At 37.7% G+C, this 16595-nt stretch overlaps 2 protein-coding genes across 2 annotated transcripts in view; both read right to left on the reverse strand.

Annotated features, from left to right (window-relative positions):
- Positions 1–13952, reverse strand: part of LOC114525552 (microtubule-actin cross-linking factor 1-like) — a 44626-nt gene extending 30674 nt beyond the window's left edge. Inside the window, 34 exon segments of the mRNA XM_028546937.1 lie at positions 696–1040; positions 1274–1357; positions 1467–1769; positions 1850–1988; positions 2082–2233; positions 2313–2438; positions 2570–2770; positions 2977–3097; positions 3169–3260; positions 3408–3470; positions 3582–3728; positions 6654–6776; positions 6859–6954; positions 7048–7152; positions 7231–7392; positions 7477–7536; positions 7617–7745; positions 7862–8237; positions 8319–8407; positions 8488–8562; positions 8655–8705; positions 8806–8848; positions 8942–9006; positions 9089–9157; positions 9232–9327; positions 9411–9530; positions 9625–9847; positions 9982–10062; positions 10264–10349; positions 10695–10787; positions 10919–10996; positions 11080–11169; positions 11911–11972; positions 13645–13952. Coding sequence (XP_028402738.1) covers positions 696–1040; positions 1274–1357; positions 1467–1769; positions 1850–1988; positions 2082–2233; positions 2313–2438; positions 2570–2770; positions 2977–3097; positions 3169–3260; positions 3408–3470; positions 3582–3728; positions 6654–6776; positions 6859–6954; positions 7048–7152; positions 7231–7392; positions 7477–7536; positions 7617–7745; positions 7862–8237; positions 8319–8407; positions 8488–8562; positions 8655–8705; positions 8806–8848; positions 8942–9006; positions 9089–9157; positions 9232–9327; positions 9411–9530; positions 9625–9847; positions 9982–10062; positions 10264–10349; positions 10695–10787; positions 10919–10996; positions 11080–11169; positions 11911–11972; positions 13645–13759 — 4260 coding nt within the window. The 5' untranslated portion in view covers positions 13760–13952.
- Positions 13953–14316: 364 nt separating this feature from the next.
- Positions 14317–16259, reverse strand: LOC114525509. Its single transcript, XM_028546886.1, has 2 exons — positions 15636–16259; positions 14317–15321 (listed from the first exon to the last, which is right to left on the reverse strand). Exons 1-2 carry the CDS (start codon positions 16257–16259, stop codon positions 14527–14529), a joined length of 1419 nt encoding a protein of 472 aa, XP_028402687.1. The 3' UTR covers positions 14317–14526.
- Between the last annotated feature and the right edge of the window lie 336 nt (positions 16260–16595).

Raw genomic sequence — 16595 nt, forward strand, 5'->3', positions numbered from 1 at the left:
TTTGGTCAAATTTTGTTTCTGTGACATTAGAAAATGTTGGTACATTGGTAGAAAACTTGCAGGAAACTACGAGGATTTCTTTATCAAACTAAAGTTTTGCTGGCCTATTTCTTTACAAAAGATCTCCTCCTCGAAAAGAACAGAGTTCACTTTTTACAAGGATTAATGCAGAATTTAGTTTACGATTGCACGTGTTTGACGAGGATTTTTCGTGATTATGTGATACGAGTGTATTGAACACATCAATGCTAAAATATATAACGTAGTCTGCTTACATCCTAAACTATGAATTAAAAACTAAAGAGACAATATATTCAACGTTAATGGAAGTGCAATATCAGGCCTCGGGTTTCCCATCTTTCAACAACATGCATAACCAGCTTACATTGAACTCATGTCAGATTCAACAAGGGAAATCAGTGGACTACAGATATAGCCTCATCCCCAGACCATCCAAATACGTGCGTGTTTCTGCGCGTGTCCATTGTTCTCTCCCACGAGACATTCATGCGCTGGAAAGTGGTTTTCTTTGAAAGATGTGAACGAGTAGATTAGTTACGGATGTTCATCCAAGAGCTCTTATACATCATAGCATTCGTAACTAATTACTCGTTCACATCTGTCAAAAGTTCACATCTACGACAGTGTTTATCGAGTCTCATATAATTCATATAGCTACAAAGCAAAGGACTTACTCTGTGTCTGTCTAATTGTTCTTTGAGCTCTGATTTGTCTAACGACGGCGCACTCTGATTGGCTAGAGACTCCTCTTGCGTCTCAACCCAGTCTAACAACCGCTGTACACTCGTATTCCATCTCGTAGTCTCATCGTCAATTTCTGGATGGCCGGTTTCTTCCATCGCATGTGAGATCCGGTCACGTGTGTCGTCGGCCAGGACCTGAAGAGCCTGGTACCTTTTTCGAATGGACTCTACCTCGTCCTGTATTGAAGCCTGAGCGTCTGTCGCCTTCTCGAAGATTGAATTGTCTGTAGGATTCTGGACGGTTTTGGAGTATTGCTTCAATGCGTTTTCAAAGTCCTGAGAGAAAATCAGACCTCAAGATTACTCTAAGATCGATTTAGGATTTCTACTATAATACGATTAAAATCCACTAAGATTGCCTGTAAATAATTTGGGTCAACCCGTTGTGACGAGGGAAGCAAATATACCACATCCAGCGGTAATCTCTTGCAGCCCACAGAAATTTTCTTCTCATCTTGTCTGGCACAACACAAGAGAAGACTATAGTCTTAAACAAATAGTTTGCGTACCTTACTGTCGAAGATGTATTGATTTCCTTGAGAAACAACGGTCTCAATATTCTTACCATGTTTCCGAACGTCAGAGAAAATTTCCTTAATTTTTTAAGATGAAGATGTCAGTATTAAGAATGACACTCCCTCTGAACATAAATTACCAGCAATAAATAATACTCCAGTACTTTCCTGAATCAATCTAACTGACCTTGTATCGTCGCAGCTTTATTTCACTCAACTCTCCTGAAACTCTTCTTAGTTCATCTGACGACAGCAGTTCTTCGGTTTGTGTGACCCACAATGCTTCAGTGTCGTACATTGTCTTGTAATTCTCTAGAGCCTCGATCGCGGTCTGCAATCGTCCTGATCTTGCCTGGATTTCATTACTGAGTTTTTCCCATCGCATTATCAGGTTCGCTGCGTGTTCAGATTCTGATGACGTGAGTTTCAAAGTGGCTTGTTTTAATTGATAGATACGCTCTCGTCTTGGCTGCATCACTGTCTGAACCTCCTGAAAGACAAAGAAGAGCATTATTGTACAATCATCATCAGTAAGCTACGACCAAGTTAAGTACGACCATTATCACTAACCTTCAGCTGTCTTAGTTGTTGATGTAAATCTTCATTTTGTTTGGTCAATCCTGGCTGATTACCTAACACTTCTTCAACATGAGAAATCCATCCTTCAAGATCAACCACAATCTCTACGACAGTATGTAGTAATTCCATCCTAAAAATACACAACTTACTACAATACAGTTCTACTCTCAAATGAACTAACATTTAAACAACAGCAGATAACGAGATGATTCAAGATACGCACCTTTTCTGATGGTCTTCAAGTCTTTGACAAGTACCATTCCATTTCCTCTGCAATTGTTCGTATCTCTCCAACAAAACGGGGTCGTTCAATCTTTGATTTTGTAAAGCCTCATACTCTGCTTCTCTTCTAAACAACCGTTCAGTTTGAATTTCCTGAAAAGAATTGAACACAGCTAATTTTCAGGCTGTTCAGACACAAAACAACGGAAGCTTATTATAAAAGTTAATTTGCCTTGACTTCTTGCAGTTCACTGTTTATTGCATTGATGTCCAACGGAATACTTCGAACTTTTGACTTTAAAATCTGATCTGTGGCTTCAACCCAATCGAGTAAATTTTCAATAGCAGATTCGTTGTCCTGGAAGATAAAAATGGATTCTACCAGTCAGTGAAATCTTATTTCGCAAAGAGAATCTGAACTGTGATGAGTGATAAATATTCTACACCTTACAGCTAAAAAATGATGAACAACTTTGAAAGATATCTTACCGGTTCACTGACGGAACTTTCAGCAAACGTTTTGCCAACATCACGACTTTTAATCATAGGTTCTTCAACTAAACTTGGCTGGCTGGTTCGTTTAGTTGACGAGCCCATCTCATCAAAGACGAGATCTTCGCATTCCGTCACTTCCTTTAATAATCTTTCTAAGTCTTCACTCGCTGAGTCATTCAAGTTTGGGAGTTTGACCTAGAGATATATTTCGGCTGAGTATCGGAATTCTGGGGCGAAAGATTTAAGGGACAAAGCCTCTTATGGGATTTGTGGAGAAATTTGGATGGTTAATAATGTTCACGCCCCACTTCTGCCCTCTTGTAATGGAAACTCTGACTATATCCAAGGGTGTGGCTCAGTGGTATGTTTTATAGGGTTCACTTAAGCAAAATGATACAAACCTTCTCAGGCAGTTCCAGGACTTTTACGTTAGAGGATACTTGTTGAGTTGAGAGAGTTTGTTGAAGAGATGAGTATTGACCTTTCCATGATGTTAGCAAATGTTTGTACTCAATTTCCAGGCTGTAAATGATGAGAAATAGTTTTATCAGTACTTCAATTTTGAATTTAGGAAGATAGTTTGAAGATAATACCTGGTCAAGTAGTCTTTAGCCTCAATATCTGGTGCAGGGATAACAAAGCAGACTGACGGTACAACACATTCCTTTCCCTGGCTTGTTAATACCTAGAATGAATGACATCATATTTAGCTTGTGCGGTGGTGTAAGACAGCATGGTACCAGCAAAAATATAGCTCAGGCCAGTTGATCATGGCATGATTTAATGAAGTATAGTATGGTTAATATATGGTTAACTATTGCTTAGAACTAACCTTCCAGTTTTGTTGCTGTGAGTTGTCCAATAATGTACATTTTTCTCCTTGTTTTACCTCATTCTTAAAGAAAAAATACAAAAAGATTTGGTAGCGAATTACAGTTACAATCAATACACATGCCCTTGAATTATCCAAAGCCAAATATAAATGAGAAAATTGAGCAAAACTTACTTGCATTTGTTTATAACTGGTTATTGTTTGTACCACAGTTTTAGATGTAGGAGGAGTTGATCTTTGTTTTATTGGCACAACTCTTTTACCCAGAAGCTTTAATGAGCTCAACTTGTCATGTCTATTAACAAGTTCTTGCTTTAATTCCTAGAAACATATTAAAATACAAAGTCAGGTATCCATTTTCATGTATAACATAAAACTACAGGCATTACAAGTCCTTTAAAATAAGTAATTTAGTATAATTGACTTTGGTATAATTGATTAGAGTGATCACACTTCCCTTTTACTACAACTACATCGAGATGGGGAAACTTGCTCAGGAAGAAATCTCATGTGTTAAGATTGTTTGATCATTTTGTATATTACTGGCTATTTTATGAGGAATAAATGGGGTAAAAAAGGCAACACTGAAAAATCATACTTTGTGAGCTAAAAAGTCAGGCACTATTGTATTGTTGTGCTTAATAACAATATGAATATTAAATGTTGCCTTTTTTTTATACACCCTGTATAACAAATGTCCAACAAATGCATTAAGATGTCAAACTTGATGCTACAAGAAAAAGGCTAAGCTGTACTTAGGCACGTGTGTGTCAATAGAGCAGCATAAACACTAATGGATGATCCATCATGTCCAGAAATTATTAAATAATTAAAGTCCAAATTTAAATAATAAACAAGTTATACTTGGGATGCAAGAGTTGCAGCACTAAATTGTACTGTATGTGATATAATACTGTACAAAATAGTGAGTTGTGGAGCGATCCGAATACACAGATCAACGGCACAAAATTATGAATTCCTACACCGATAATCTGTTGCAAAAAACTCTGGAAAATCCTTATAGTATTACATATTTCCTTACTTATATTTTTAATGCGTCTATATAGGGTTTATCCAGTTAAATATCACTACAGGGGTATTTTTAAAATTATTATTTAGTACGATGCATAGTATCACGATTCACAGAATGTCAATACATTCGAACAACACTTTGCTACATATTGTTTATAAGAACATTCAAGATAACTTTAAACAAAAAGTAGTTTAAATATCCGACGTACGTTTCATTTACATGGATAATTGCACAACTATAATCAAACCCGTATTTATCTCAGAGTGTATAATTATATCTTTATATGTCTGGCCTCTGCCGAATGAAATCGACACTTGGAATGAAATCGACAAACTAGTTCAGTGTGGTTCGGTCAAAGAGTTTTTTACTTAATTCATGCTTATTCAAAGTATACTAACAAAATGTATAAAACATTGCAAGGGAGGAGAGCATTTCGCTTCAAAATATCGCACTGTAAAGAATTACATGGCACCAGGAACACCTCTGTGCTTTGTGAACACAGGAAAGTTAAGAATGATTCCAACTGGACTACCGTGACGACCCAGACATTTTAATGTAAACAAAGAACTGACCTGCCGCACGCTTAAAATATCTTCGACCACCGAGCCAAAATATCGCTCTATTTCACCCTTTGCATCAGGATTAGCACTTTTAAGAATAAGAGCATAACGTTTCCGTCTTCCCCTCCGTTTAGGCGAGCTAGAAAACTCGCTTACAAACTCCTTAGAATACGCTACGACTAGGTCTGATGTCGGTATAAGTCTCGTTAGCGGGAAAGACTCGGAGGCCATGATATCGGTATGCTTAGGCGAGTTTGCAAGCACGACACGACCATAACGATATTTTTGCCATATTCTGTGGAATAAACAAGGGATTAAACGTCGAGGTGGAAAACATACTTCGGAAGTTGAGAGCGCAAATACGAACCTTCTAGGGTAATCGAAGTACCCCGTGACATGCGAAGACCATGGAGTGGATATATCATCAGAATTCGATTTACTCGCTTTTTGCTTACATCTTGATGCGTTTCTACGCTTCGAAGAAAGCGACGATCGATATAAGGTACAGAATAGAAACAACAATGCGATAACAAGCCCCAATAGGCTGAGCGTAACATTTTCTTCCAATGTTAAACCCTCTTGAGACATAATTGTACAGTAATATTCATCTTAGGGACAACGAGTAATGTTGTGATATAAAGAGATGAATGCTTTCGACAGCCATAAGGATTAACTCCACTGTAAAAGTTCTAAAAAAAGAAGCCATTCAATCCGCACTTCGTGGAATCAATGCACATATTACATTTCCGCGTGGAATTATAAATTTTCAACACAAACACTCAGAGAGACAAGAGATGGACAATCAGAGTGACACAAGTGATTATCGATCAATCCCGTTTTAAATTTCCGTCGTCATTGGCGCGAAAACACCAAAAATCCCAAATGCACAAAAGTAATTATCCAAGTAAACCACAATCTTTCTGATTACATTCCGAACACGCGATCGTCGTTCTAATGCACTTAATTTGCTACTTTCTCCACGTGCGAATTAAAAGTCGCAATTATATGCACGCTAACATTCAAGCGGACGGCATTGTTCCTGACATAAAATAGCCACAAGTCCAGAATAATCTAAAATGTAAATGAATAGCCGTTGTTGCACAACGAGCTCAATATTCAAACCATTTGACAAAGAAAACCACAACAGCAGGTGTAAAAAAACAGCAGCAGGAATTATCTGTTCCAGAAATTGCTCGCTTGCATCACTGGCAAGATGGCAATGAGAACAAGAGGTATGCAAAAGATGCTCTTCAGCAGAGTGAGCACAGAGAGTGAGCAAAGAGAAAAGACCCTGGGTACGAGGTTGGCTCTTCAGCACTCTAGTATTATAGTATGGTATGCTCTTATTAAGGATCAAGCACTTAAATATATAGAAACCAGAGCTAAACTAACACGCAATTATCCCCCTTGCTTTCACACAAAAGAACGACACAAAAGAGTTCTTATATAACATGGCGCACAGGTGAAAACAGACCTCCAGTGAAAACGATTTAGAGTCCACGTCAAAGACTTTATACTCTTATAGGCATGCAACTTATAAATAAGTTTTATGTAGTGTAATTTTCCTCTTTGATTATAAAGTAGTTTTTGTATTTCCGCAGCAAACGAGATCGACAGTTTAAAAATTTCACAGATTTTTCATTCACCACTTACCATCAATTCTTTCCATGTTATAGCAATTTCTGCTTTTCCATCGTGGTCTCTTTCAGACAGTTGCCTCAATTCTTCCATCTTCGATGCTAACCATAGCTTGTTTTCATTAGCTTCCGAGTAAAACTAAAAGCAATACCGTATCTTCCTTTTAGTATAACCAGCTCTACCATGATATAAAGAAGTTCACATCTAAAAATCTACGAACCTGATGATATGCGTGCGCATTCAACAGATGTTCCTCTAAAATCCGTGACAGTTCAACTACCCAAGTCCATTGCAGACGCAGAGATGTCACATAGGCCTGGATAAAAGGAGAAGGTGAATCTGAGTTTTTTGCTAATGATGTGAAACGCCAATAATCATTCACCAATCTCTCATAAGAGAACATACCAACCTCAATAGCCTGTGGTGCTGGATGACCAGACTGGATCATATGCTCTCCTTTTCCTACCACAGATCTCTGCTCGATTTCATGCATTTCTAATTCGGTTTTGAAATCCTGAAGACACAAAGAATATACAAAAACATTAACAACAATTCCTCAACGACCTGAAAAGACGTTTTCGCAGTCATTTACTTTTCTGTATCTTTCAGTTTCCTCGAGGTTCAAATCTTGGTCAGCCCAGTCCCTTTGTGTCTCAATTTCCTCTTTCTGGTTCATCCAAATCAGTTCCTTAGTTGCTTCGCTCATGAAGGTTAGCAAGCTTCTCAAATTCCGGGTGCGTACAACAGAGAGCGTCTAAAATAAAGGATAAGTGTGACATGATCGGAATTGTCAAAACTGATCCCGAGTTTCAAGGAGTGCAAACGAGATTAAACATACCACTAGTTCAGTGTACGCCTTTTTCAGCTCGGTTGTTGCTGGGTTAGAACCATCATCGCTCTATACAATAACATGCGGTAAGCGCGATTAAACCCAGGATGATGAATAAAATAAAACATATTTAAGACGAAGGCGCCTACCATTTGTTTGCAAGCTTTTTCTACTTCGTCTTTCAAAGCCATGATCTCCTCATGTTTCTTCTGTTGTTCCTTGTACAGTTGTTCGACTGAATTTAGATCTTGGCCATACAAAGAACTCTGTATTTCATTCTATACAAAGCCAGAATGAGAAATTTTTAAGAAAAGGCTTAGCAAAAACAATCCACAGGAATGAGATACGAAATGGTTGAAGATAGCAACACTTTCTCCACAAGCAAATTTCTCACCAGTTTCTCATGTACTGTAACCAATAGCGAACGGGTATTACTTGTTTGATTGTTTTCACTCTCAGTCAATGTCACCTCAAGTGAGGAATGGACAGGACTGACAGTAGATCTCGTTACAGACACTTTGGATGCAGGTGCCAGTTGTTGTTGTTGCCGTAGACTTGTCTTTGAAACTCTTTGAATGCTGGGAAATTTGAGAGGTGAAGTAACTTTTTGTCGTTTTTCAGCGCTCGGTCCTTGCTGGACATCCCAATCAGCTTTGGTTTTCCTCTCATGCGACGGGACGTCAAAATTTAGGAACAGTTTGGATGACTGAACATTGAACTTTGAAACTCTGCCTAATAAAATCTTCCATCGAGTTTGAATCTGATGAATTCTACAAAAGAAAAATAGGAGTTCGAAATATTCATGTACCCTTCACATTTCATTTACAACTCCAAACAAGATTCGTTTTCACCTTGTTCGTATTTCCTCAAGCCCTTGATAATGTCCAGTTATGAGATACTCAAAATTTTGATAAATCTTGTAAAGTTTGTCTTCAAATATCTGCAGCAGAAAATCAAGAATTATTAAAACAATTTTTTGACGATAAATGTACAAGGGCAGGAGGTTGAACTCAGCTGTACCTTCAGGATGACTTCCAGATTTTTAAACCTCTCGTAAGCAACATCCACATCAAGAGTACTCCAAATACGTTCTTCCTGAGAACCAAAGATATCAAAAGACCAGTGTAGAAATTACTCCAGTACTGTCGTTCAACATCAAATTGCTTGAACAAACCCTTAAAACTCACCTCTGTCACCTTTGCTTCCAGTTCAGGCAATGTTCTTTCCATTTCCTCTGCCTATATTCAAGTCAAAATCTCGGTCAATTGATTTTATCCACCCTCAGTACCAGAGAGTTATCAATCGATAAAAGAAATTGAGAATTATCCTAGAACAAACCTCGTGAATAATTTGTTCCGCCAGCTGATAAACCTTTCTTACTCTGCATTGAAATACAAAAGACATCGTGTTGATCAATGAACCCCTTGAAACTGATCTTTGGAAATTTACATGTGAGTTGTTGCAAAAAGACTACCTTGACATTTCAGTTCGCAAGGTCGAGCCACGTTCTTCAATACAGCGTAAAAGACGTAACCAAAGCTAGAGTGCAAAACGTGAAAAATTAAACTAAGCATTGCTAAAACCGATGCTCTGCAAATTATAATCACTCAAGTTATTTTACCACTTCAATATCTCTTGGATGACATCCTTGTGGGAATTCAAGCCAGCTGGACATTGGACCGTAAAACACCTAAGAAGAGAAACAGTTTAATTTCAATACGAACGAAATCAGAGGCAAACTATCTTCACTTTCACCCGCCATACATGAAGATCTTTCACAACTTCTTTAACATAATTTCGCTTTTCCTCAAGACGACCGAACTCCTCCGAATAAAACTGATCAAAATCTTGAATTACGTCCTAAAATAATAAACAACTAGCCGTGATGTTTCAATTCTTTTCATTTCTTGCAAGTTCCATGAAAAACAAGCGCCAAAGCCTACCTTCATTCCTTTGATGGTTGTAGGAAAAGTTCGACTTTCCAACTGAATCATAACTCTCTTGATCCAAACCACGAGTGCCTCACTCTGCTTGCAATATTCCTCATATTTCAGAACCTTCTCCTAAATAAAAACACGCACATACAGGCTCAAGAGACGCTGCGATTAATGAAATTACTGCTCAAAAAGATTTCAAAAACATTTCCAGGATTTTTACCTCATCTTCGCTGGATTCAAACGAGGCAACGGCTCGGGGAAATTTCTCGTAAAGTGAAGACACGTAAGTCATGATAGACTTTTCATCAGCATGTTCCGTTACAACATCTTCAACATCAAGTAATCTTGGTACTCCTAGTTCCTTCTCAGCCACAGTAAGTGCATTGCTCACGTTAATCTCTGGCGTACTTCGATTCAAGATCGACAAATCTATTAGATCTGGTCTGAAAGCAACATACAAACTTGTATTAAATTTTCCGTGAATACACGTGAGCACGATTATTCAAGTGATCCGTGATAAATAAAAGTACAAAGAAGCAGTTACTTTTAGCTTTTCTTAATAACTTCCTGTTGATACCTGTATCTATGAATGATTGCGTTTAAAGCCAGTCCATCTTTCCATGAAGTAGTAAAATTGAGAACTACAACCTGGGGATATCTAGAAACAAAATAGTGAAATACACACTCTTTTTGTCGTCAAATTGATCTTTATTATCTCCACAAGTTGCTTTGAAAAATTTTAAAGAATTTATATACCTTAAAAACACAAAGATGTACAAAAAATGCATATGAGCAGCTGGTATGCATACATAACATATGACAGGTGGTTATTCATTGAATTATATATTTTGCGTATTACCCTTCAGTTATCCTGCGACACCAGTGTAAAAGTTTTGCTTTTGGGGTCATGTCCTCCACTTGGCCAATAACTTTGATATCTGATATCTAAACAGACAGGATTGTTAAATGATTTATTTGAAATACAGTAGGAAACCAATTAGAGAGATGGCTTATTAGAGAGAGGGGTGATGGGGAAGAGGGGATATATTAGAGAGGGAGGACTGATGAGAGAAAGGGGGCTTCATGGAGAGAGAGCAAGAGGAAGGTAGAACCTGATAGAAGTAAGGGAAGGAGGAGGGGGCTATTAGTATAGGAGGACTTATTACCTTTAAGGGTTATTAGACAGGGCATGGGTTCATTAGGAGAGGTCATTAGAGAGGGGAGTTATGTACATATGAGAGAAAAAAAGGTCTTATTAGGAATAGAGTGGGTTGTCAGAGCATATTGTACCTGGAAATGAAGAATGATGATCCAAATAAGACCAAGAGTAATCTTTGGATTGCCATCAACTATGTCGTCCTGATGAATATTCACAACTTTCACCTTCAAAGAAAAATAATTAACATTTAGGGCATCCATTAATTTTTAATTACTATATCCTAATGGGCAGTGCCTTCCTATCCAGTAATTATATATCTGCAGGTATCAATAATATTCAAACAATTATGCAACACCTGTTTTCTGGAAAGAAAGTTCAAAGCAGTCTGACAGTTTTGTAGTTTGTGAAATCTCAGTTGACCTTTCTCTCTTGGCTAAACAAAAGCAAAACAGAAGAGGTCAGAAAACAATGTAAAATATAATCAAATCTAATCATGGTCAAAACAGGTATGTTTACCAGTTTTTCATCAGTAAGAATCTCAAGCAACAACAACAAATTATTCCCATCTCTGAAATCTTGATACATATCCATAACCACAACATTCACCTATCGTTTGTAAACAGAGATAAAATCAAAAAAACCATTTTATGGTTGTTTTTTTGTACCAGGTAATGTGAATGTGACTTAAAAAAATAATTGTAATATACAAATTTTATAGCTCGAAGTACATAAATTTTACATACACATGTCCCCTTCCCAATTTAGATAGTAAGACGTTTGATGCATCATTCAGGGTTAGAGGCAACTCATTAAAATTAATCAGAAGCAATAACACACGCGGTTGAAAAGGTAAGGGTTGCCAATATTTGCCCTGCTACTAATTACAAGATCAGCACGAGGTTTTTGTCTTTAGACATTCCGTAGGAAATGGAATTGATAATTGCTACATTGATGTAACAAATTAGTATTTAAATGCCACAGAAAGACACGTAAGCAATATCTCGCAAGCCTTGTTTATCAATTTCTGAACATCTTGGATCTTGATATCGCTTGATCACTTAACAATACTGACCAAACTGTGCACACTTGATGCTATTTTAAGAGTTGATATTCAAGTGTTTGGCAAGAAGCTTTCCTTGTTTATCAAACACAGCCTGGTGCAAATTTTTAGATGTAAAATGTTCCATGAATTACCCCGCGATTGTAAAGCGTTTTTTTTCGATAGTGTTTGTGCTGTGTTTAACCTCATGTTGTGCGTCGAATTACGAACTCTGCTGGATTATAAATTGATGTAATAATAAAATAAATATGTAGATCCCACGACAAAAACTAGACGCCTACACAAACCTTCTGTAAATGATGGTTGACCCATTTTGTAAACGTTTTCTTTTGTACGGCGTTTCTTTGGTCTGAAACAGAGCGACGTAAAACATCATATTCTGTCTCTTCGACTGAGCCGGACATGGCTGATGCCAATTTTAAGCAGGAACACTATGACAACACCACTTGGAGTTAGTTCACAGCAGCAGCGCAGAAAGTTTTAATATCCCTTGCATACAACTGTCATTGCTACCCACACGCAAAATTTGTCTTTAAGTTTTAATATGGTTTGTTTACAAAAGCCTTCTTTCGTCTAGTTCAGCTAGGGAACAGTCGAGATGAATTTGAATAGCAAATGTTTATTAACGATTAAAGTGTTCACTTTGAACATCAAGCACTATAAGCACCGACTTTGACAGACATCAATTTTTAAACGACGATTGTGCACACATTGCTGTAAAACACGTGCGTCGTTACCAGATCAACCTTTACAGTAGTTCGTTTTTGAGTGTTCACAGAGAAATAAAAGTCTTCTCAACTTTCAATTTTTTCCCCTTTTCCTAAAATAGGCTGTATATATTGAAGCACCGGAAATTGTTAAGTCCGGTAGAACGCTTATAGACACAAGATTATGTTACAAAAGTCTAGGAATTTATCGAGAATTTCCCAATCGCACATTTCTAATGTTCGCACACGTTTACTGCAGTTTTCATGCACTTGTTCATAGCAATCCTTGCATGCTTTGCAAACATATAAAAGGTCTTTAACCAACCAAGCCCATTCTGTCAATATTTACATGCAAACGCCCCTCGCTTTTCTGCAGAGGCATGTTTCCAAATAAAGAAAAGTGCTTTCTTGGGAAAGAATTCACATAAACAGTGATGTCTGTGCTGATCGCAAAAAGCGAAGTGAATTATGTTCACGGTAACTAATACGTTTACCAAAAGCAAAGCGATCACCCCTCATTAAATTCACTATAATGATTTTCCTTTTTGTAAATATGCAAAACAGGTACAATGTGCATAACCACAATACAAAATTATCATTAAAACTTTGAAATATGACGCTTCGAGACAATCATAGCTTCATAAAAATTTGCATTCTTGGAGCCGCCACAATATTATTAACCAAATTTAATCGTGTAGGTGCTTAATCGATTTAGAAATAAATATTGTAATAATATTGGTCTATTTTAAATTCTCGATGAATTGATCAATTGAGCATGTTTTGTTTATATTCAAGTTTTCCTATTTTATAATTTTAAGATGACTGTAAACTTAAGAATAATTTCACAGGTGCTCATTCGATCATGCAAAATACTATATAAATTTGATCAAAAGATTGATATAAAAATACGACTCCAGCGAAAATTTGTAATTAAATAAGTCAATATTTCAAGTATTTCGAGTCTAGTAATTTAGGCCAAATAAAGCAACGATCGCTAAATACTGTTATTCCATGGGAAAATACGAAGCAAGTTGGCAAAGATGCAAACAGCCAACAATGTCAACAAGATAGTCGAGTGTAATCAAACAACGGAAAATCAATGGCCGCCAGACGGCTGTAAACTACACATATACAAATACAAAATAGGCGATAAAGGGATGTGAATTAAGCTATCAAATTACACATGGCTTCAAAATTAAGCGTGATAAAAAACAGACATAAAGCGCGCATAGTCTCCATATAGCAACACAATGTTTATTATGGATTAACAACAACCTCTGTACAAAATAAAATCTGAGCCTCACAGACAAATACCTGAAATCCTGTCTACATATCTATCGGCTAAAGTTGGACTCTGTGACCTTGATCTAGAAAACTTTAACTGTTCGTTAACTTTTGATAGTCTTGTACGGGTTGTGACATAACTCATTTTTGCTTTCCCAAATGAAAACGTCAATAAATTGACCTCAGTAGCGCCACACTCTTTAGTTTCGCACGATTAACCTCCGTTCCCACAGTCTATTTCGACACAAGGGTCTTTCATATCCGCCTTTTGGAAATATAAGGAAGTTTAAAAGTTGTAATCAATATATCACCTAAAACATCTTATACAGCACTGCATGCGACAAGTAATCTTCCAGTAATTTCGTGTAGCACACGTGAGTTCCCACAACATCCCACGAATGAGCCCATTGTAACAACGGAGCTGTCGGAGCATGCAACCGTGCAGAATATGATAATTAGCTGAAACTTATTCTATGCTAAGATCAAGTACTTCACATTTTGTATGTAATTGTGGGTAAAAGTACACCGCGGTTATAATACAGATAATTGGCGTGGTCATCGAGGGTAATAGGCGTGGCCAGGCGTGGTCCAAACATGTAACATTGTGGAACACTAACACAGTCGTAAGCACGTGCAACATTTAACTCTGTGGTTGCGAATTATACCGTAAGGCTTTATTAATTTAGAACATTTCTTCTCCTTTAATATTACACTCAAATATATATTATGTCAACTACAAGACCTCACAATCTCATAAGCAAAACTGACCTACCCTATGCTATAGGCCCTGATATATAACCCAGAGCAAATGTGATTCGAATCACTTCCTATTACATTACATGCATTTCGCTTGAGACCATTTCATGAATTATATTAATAGTTCTTCTATTTTATAGGTGTGTTTAGTGAAGTTCAGAAGTATCTTTGAATACAATCTCTACAGTCTTTGCATACGTTATAACTTTCTTCAACACTTGCCTTTGGCTTGAATACTTTACGAAGTTGTCCGAAAAGACTCCCATTGTGGCTTTGGTCCAACTCCACACCTGAACAACTTCTGAAATCTCTTGAACTGATACCAGAATCATGTGAATCTAACGTTGAATCATGTAAACTTATCCCCAACTCACGTGAAGTTACATTCGTGGTGCACGAGGAACATACTTTACGCTCACATACCTCGCAAACCGTACAGGATCTGTAAAACAATGAAAATTTTGCGACCCGACAGCAAAAACAAAGATCTCCGTTCCGTAAAGCGTTGTATAAACTATCATCCTCCATGGCGGTGTCAATTTGCAGGTCAGTCAGCACACGTCTTATGCGTTTCGCTTCACGGAACCATCCCAAACTGGAGACAACGGGTTTTAGTTGTTGAGGTTCCTGGTCCAACATCCAGGTGGTAACTTGGTTAACCAGACGCTGCGGTGGACGCAAGACTTTGCGGCCTTTATTGCGGAATATTGTTGGCGTGCTATGATCAGTTGGTTTAGAATGTTCAAAAGCTGCTGGTTCTGGACTTTCCACCTTCTCGTTGATTCTTGGAAGAGTGCTCGTGAATCCTGGAGTATTGACAAGGGCACCAAAAGGTTTTGCGTGGTTCTCCTTCTCGAAGAGTTCTTTTGAGTGAAAAGAATATTCGGCTTCGCCATTATGTTCCTTTATCTCTGACATACATTGTAGCCAGTTACTGATAACAGGTCGAGCCTGAAAGAAGAAAGACACATGCAGTCACATAAAATCGAGCGATTTTTCGAGTGTTCCAAGATGAATAATATTGTCAGAAATAATATTATTCAGGGCCAATTAGAAAACGTCGTTTCTCGTAGGAACCAAACGCATTTAAACAATAGATAACCAGTTGAAATAACGTGCATCTATTGTTCTCATTAATGCGTTCGTCGCACGAGGGGAGCGAAGTTTTATTCTGGCCTGTTTTTCCTCACTAAAGAAGCGTCTTTACCCGAAGATTACCTAAGAACATAGAATAGCAACATTTAATAAAAAAACTTCACTTCAACCTGAGTTAGCTGAAAAGTAGAGAATGCGTCATGTTTGGACTCGTAATGTGAAATCTCATTCGTGACCACAGCTAAGAAATTATTCATTTCCATTGCTTCTTTAACTAACAACTCACAAATATCGCCGTAATAATTTGGCTGTGCCAGATCAGTTTGAGTTGATGCGTGACGTTTACAGTTTGCTGCAACCAGAACCATCCATTGCCGTGGACTTTCGTGAGCGAAATTTCCAAGGAATAAATCATGCATCAGTGATTCAAGTTCGCCACCAACTTGCCGTTTCAAAAAATCTTTAGGGCCACCATTCTCCAGGCAAATGGTTAAAACTCTACCCAAATCATTCATTTGCTTGAAAGAGCTCTCTCGATCTTCATCTTCAAGGATGCCACAAGAGTTGCTGTTTGGAATTAACTCAACCATTCCATCTCTTCGGATATAAATCGTCTCAAGAGCAAATACTATTTGACTAAAGTGCAACACCCTTGGGTTATCGGTCATATCTGAATCACTCGATAAATGTTGACATATTTCGTAGCACAATGCCCATACTTGTTCCTCTTCGAGAGGCCTTGAAATGCAATCTAACAGCTGAGATAGAAGCAAACCAAACTTGTATCTGGACATTTCTAATGACTTTCTTTAGACTATAAGCCAAAAGCTTAGTTCCGCTGCATTTATACCAGGGCTGTTATGACTCCGTTTTGCAGGAGATTGCGCTTTCAAAAGAAAACCGTCAGGCAGAACTGATTTTACACCTTACGCCCCAATTATCGCGCTAGTCACGCCCTGAATATCCCCCAACGCACTCTGCGTCGCGCGTCGTTTTCCATGTGTTTGAGAAGCTGCGCAAACTGGCTTATTATCGATAGGCGTACAATCGATACAGCGTACAATCGATAGGTAATTATTAATTTATTGCTAATTATTAGAATACTTCGAATACATAAATGCAACCGCGTA

The sequence above is a fragment of the Dendronephthya gigantea genome, unplaced genomic scaffold (genome assembly GCF_004324835.1).
Source record: "Dendronephthya gigantea isolate DGI-Jeju-01 unplaced genomic scaffold, DenGig_1.0 000034F, whole genome shotgun sequence".
Lineage (NCBI taxonomy): Eukaryota > Metazoa > Cnidaria > Anthozoa > Malacalcyonacea > Nephtheidae > Dendronephthya > Dendronephthya gigantea.

What these genes read in the sequence shown, in the direction of transcription:
- LOC114525509 (XM_028546886.1), bottom strand. Translation starts at nt 16,259, where the DNA reads ATGTCCAGATACAAGTTTGGTTTGCTTCTATCTCAGCTGTTAGATTGC. An exon ending in CTACTTTTCAGCTAACTCAG is followed by an intron (nt 15,322 to 15,635) that starts GTTGAAGTGAAG and finishes TTCTTCTTTCAG; the next exon opens with GCTCGACCTGTTATCAGTAA.